Source organism: Merops nubicus, unplaced genomic scaffold, assembly GCF_000691845.1.
Source record: "Merops nubicus isolate BGI_N331 unplaced genomic scaffold, ASM69184v1 scaffold6255, whole genome shotgun sequence".
In the NCBI taxonomy this organism is placed as follows: domain Eukaryota; kingdom Metazoa; phylum Chordata; class Aves; order Coraciiformes; family Meropidae; genus Merops; species Merops nubicus.
This window is the reverse complement of record NW_008611516.1, coordinates 17,638-22,197: the sequence shown is the minus strand read 5'-3', so window position 1 is coordinate 22,197 and position 4,560 is coordinate 17,638. Positions and strand designations below refer to the sequence as shown.

The 4,560-nt window shown below is 50.7% G+C and overlaps 1 protein-coding gene across 1 annotated transcript; it reads left to right on the top strand.

The window, feature by feature from the left end:
- Positions 1 to 2,662: 2,662 nt before the first annotated feature.
- LOC103773851 (G-protein coupled receptor 35-like) lies at positions 2,663 to 3,628 on the top strand. Its single transcript, XM_008941231.1, has one exon. The coding sequence runs from the start codon at positions 2,663 to 2,665 to the stop codon at positions 3,626 to 3,628; it is 966 nt and encodes a 321-aa protein (XP_008939479.1).
- Positions 3,629 to 4,560: the final 932 nt, after the last annotated feature.

Here is a 4,560-nt window from a genome sequence, read left to right as displayed (position 1 = left end):
GCAGCATGCCTCACTCACTCCCTGACTTCTCTGTCTGAGAAGGGCAGCTTTGTAGACTCTGATTCACATTCATGCCAAAGTAAACATTTACTTAAATACCCTTTTTTTTTGGTAGAAGCCATGCATCTGTTAGAGGTAGGAGAAAAGTCTTACCATGTCTTTTCCTATTTCAGGTCCCAGAACATCATACTACAGCCACAGATCAGGACAATGAATGTGTCCGACAACTGCAGTGTCTCAAATCAGAGAGTATCACCCCACAGCTGGACAGAGCTGGGTCTGGGTTTCCTCAGTCTGCCCACATCAGTGCCCTTCATGTGTCCATCAGGGAAATGCATTTGCCCCTGAGTTAGCAGCCTGGAAAGTCAGGGCAGATGGGGAGTGGGTTGACCCCGGAGTGTTATCCAAACTCTCCTTAGAACAGGGCTTTTTTCTTTTTAAATACTGAAAAAAATCTCCAAAATGGCCTTTGAGGTCTGCCCAGGCAACGCTCAGTCTGCTGCTGTCACTTTTGGGAATGCGAGCTTGGGAGACATGGACTAATGGGACAAATTCCAGGGCAGTCAGTCTGGCTCCTGTCAGCTGGCTCACGTAGATGGGACAGCAACTGCTGCAGACAACAGACAGCAAAAGCCATCAAACTGACTAAAACACACCACTATGGCATGTCCTTAAACACGTTTCTAAAGGTTCTGGCACCCGCAGTGTGCTCACTGCCACACCAGCACCCCTTGCCCAGCCCAGCTGGCAGTGACTGTCGCTACCAGCTTGGGATTTGCAGTGATGCTGGTGGGCAGTCGGACACTGTAGAGAACAAGCAGGCACAGAACGTTTGTCACCTTTCTTGCAGAGACACCGAAGAGAAGCGTGCTGGGTCCCCTCACCCTGGCCTCACTGTCACGGGGTGCACAAGCACCGGTGTGCCCCCCAGAAAGGCCATTGCCCCCACGCTGGGGCATGCTCTGCGACCACACCAGAGGCTGCCACCGGCTGCTCTGCACCCCGGGGGACCTTTTGCTGCCAGAAGGGCCATTTGCAACCATTATGGGTTCTATTTCAGAAATGATGTGTTTTGCCACAACTGGAAGGATTAAAATTTAATGGCTGGGTTGTGTGAGGTGGGTTGCGGGGAGCGCAGACAGGCTGGGTGGAAAGAATGACGGTGCAGCCTTGAGCAGATGTGAGTGGAACAACAGAGGGCACCAGAGACTCGACCGTCCCAAAAGGCAGGTGATAAATGAAGCACTTTTGGGGAACAGGAGTTCACTGCTGTGTTTTCACTCGAGCTGTCGACAGCCGGCTGCTGGGCAGCCGTGCCCTACACGGAGCAGCACCCTGCCCTGGCACCCACGGCCCCAAGAGACCTCCACCCTTGCCAGGACACCTGTGTCCGTGCTGCAACCTTCCTGAGGACTGAACCTACCTGACGGCCCCACGAGAAGCAGGTAAAGTCTTTTTGTTCTTGGCACACGGGTGGGTGGCTGTGTGCTCTGCTGAGGGCTTCAGGGTGGGCTTTCTCACCTCTTGGCTGGAGTGCTAGCCAGGGCTGCCTATCCCTTAACACCCGGGTCCATCCTCAGCTCTCCAGAGATGCTGCAGTCCCCCCTGCTTTCACAGCTGTTTCACCTCCCTGGCTTGCAGCCACGTGTGTTATTTGGGGGAGGATTCAGCCCTGGCTGCAGTTTCACATCAATGCTTCTTTACCGTGGCTTTTCCCTGAGCACGCTGTGGCACGGGACCTTGGAACCACCACCAGCTCTGTGCTCCGGTGGGGCTGGGATGCTGAGCTGCTCCTCGGGCAGGGCTGTGTGTGCAGAGTGGCTTTTTCACTGCTGGAGGACTGCGTGGTGCTGGCGGGGAACTGCTGCATGGGTTTTGTATGCCACAGTGTGGCCAAGGAGCGGCAAGGCTGAGAGCCAGGACATTGTCTCTCTGCTAGTTCCTCCACGAATTCCACCCTAAAAATGGCTGTATCCCCATGGGTCAGTAGTGCTGTACCAGTTCTGGGGGTAGAGCAGGTGCTGCCCTTTCCTCTGTGGTTGCCACATCTCTCCTCCCATCTTGAACGCTAAAACCAGTTCACTTAGTTCATGCAATTGCACACTTTCACTGCAGTTTAGATGTTGATGCTTAGAGGCTGCTGACTTATAAGGCAATGTATTTATAAGAGATTGTAGGAATTTGGGTGGTTTTCTTCCCTGCCTCACTGTAAACATTTCCTTTATGAGCTGGAGGCTAAGTCTGATTCATCCTCTGCAGCCTCCTTGCTGGTAGCACATGCCCTGAGATATTTAAAGGAATACCAGGACATTGTCTGAGTTCTTGGATTCATGTTTTCTGCTCTAGCAACATTTTGGCTTCCTAGCTTTGAAGGCTGAGACCGGACATGTATGCTCGTTTTCCCCTCTCTCTGGAGACTTGTCATCTGCTAGGGCTGGTGGTTCCCCTGCAGAGCCATTTCTCCTCAGCATCCCACAGCAAGAGGAGCTGGTTCATGCTTGGGGGCAGCCTGAGCCACCGAGGCCTTCCAGGGGCTGCCCACATGTGCAGCAGGAGCCACAGAGCCATGAGAGCAGGACCACTGCAGCAGGAGCCAGCCCAGAGGACCTGTCCCCGAGCTCAGTCTCATGCCTGTGTTCTTTCCTTGCAGAGACAGCCCAACATGGAGAACTGCACCGAAAACAATGCAGTGCAAAATGGCACTGTGCTGTTTCAAGTCATCGTCTACATCCCTGTGCTCTCCCTGGGGATCCCACTGAACACAGTTGCCTTCTGGATCTTCTGCTGCAGACTCAAGAGGTGGACCGAGACCAGGGTGTACATGATCAACCTTGTGATCGCAGACAGTTTCCTGCTCTTTGCCCTGCCTTTCCTGATATATTTTACCAAGTACAACCATCCCATAGACAAGCTGTGCTCCACCATACAGAGAATCTATTTTACCAACATGCCTATGAGCATCCTTATCATCACCCTGATTGCCATTGATCGATACATTGCAATCAAGTTCCCTCTAAAAGCAAAGACTCTTCGATCCCCACTGAAATCAGCTTCTATCTGTGGGCTGCTTTGGATAATGCTAATAACTTATTCCTACTTGCAGCCAAACTTTGATGAAGAAAAGGAACAATTCTGCTTTCGGAAAGAATCTATTGACCCTAATTATTTATCGTTATTTTCCACTATTTTTGGTTTCTTTGTTCCCTTAGCGATTGTGATTTTTTGCTCTGTACAAGTCGTCAGTTGTCTCAAAAAGAAGATGGCCACGAGCCCTCATGAGACAAAGTTAATCCAGAAAGCAATCTACATTGTTTCTGTGAATTTATGTGTGTTCATCGTATGTTTTGCACCTCTCTACATCACGCTGCTCTTACGATTTGCAGTGGATGTTTCTGGAGCTTGTTCCCTGCTCTCGGGAGTTAGAACCTGTATTCGGATCTGTGCATGCTTAGCAAACTCTAACTGCTGTTTGGATGTGTTTTGCTATTACTTTGCAGCCAAGGAATTTCAGGAATTTCCTTCTCTGTTCCCTACTTGTATATCAATGAGGTCCAAGATGAACCACAGCAAAGAGTCACAGCTACCTACAGATCAAGACATGACACAGACGAGGTCTTGTGCACCATAGGTGTTAAGAGTCACAGTGCTGCTGAAGTTTTGAGGCAAAGGGAACGGAACCACCTACAGTATTTGCAACCATTGTAGGTATAAGCAAACCTGCAAAAAGGGGCAATGCTCTCCAAGGACATCAACTTGATATTGACTTGATAAGATATTAACTTGAATTTTGTCCTTCTGTCCTCAGTGATTTGACGCCAGCTCTGGTTGCTGTCTTGGATTGTTGTGTTGCAGCTTCAGGTATCTCTTGAGCAAGAGGCAGAGCCATATAGTGTTGCCCTATTCCTGCCATATAACACTTGTATTAGTTTGTGGCACCACCCTGGCATTTGTGAGACTAAAATCATACTGGATATGATGCACACGAGCCGCCAGTGCACACTTGCAGCCCAGAAAGCCAATTGTATCATGGGCTGCATCAAGAGAAGCATTGCGAGCAGGTCAGGGGGGGTGATTCTCCCCCTCTACTCCACTCTTGTGAGGCCCCACCTGGAGTACTGCATCCAGTTCTGGAGCCCCCATTACAAGAAAGATATGGAAGTGCTGGAATGTGTCCAGAGAAGGGCCACAAGGATGATCTGGGGGCTGGAGCACCTCCCCTGTGAAGACAGACTGAGAGAGTTGGGGCTGTTCAGTCTGGAGAAGAGAAGGCTCCAAGGTGACCTTACTGTGGCCTTCCAGTACCGTAAGGGGGCCTACAGGAAAGCAGGCAAGGGACTTTTTAGGATGTCAGGTAGTGATAGGAATAGGGGGAATGGAGCAAAACTAGAAGTAGGTAGGTACAGATTAGGCATTAGGAAGAAGTTCTTCACCATGAGGGCGGTGAGGCCCTGGAACAGGTTTCCCAGGGAAGCCCCATCCCTGGAAGTTTTTAAGGCCAGGCCAAATGGAGCTCTGAGCAACCTGATCTAGTGGGAGATGTCCCTGCCTATGGCAGGGGGG

What these genes read in the sequence shown, in the direction of transcription:
- LOC103773851 (XM_008941231.1), top strand. Translation starts at nt 2,663, where the DNA reads ATGGAGAACTGCACCGAAAACAATGCAGTGCAAAATGGCACTGTGCTG.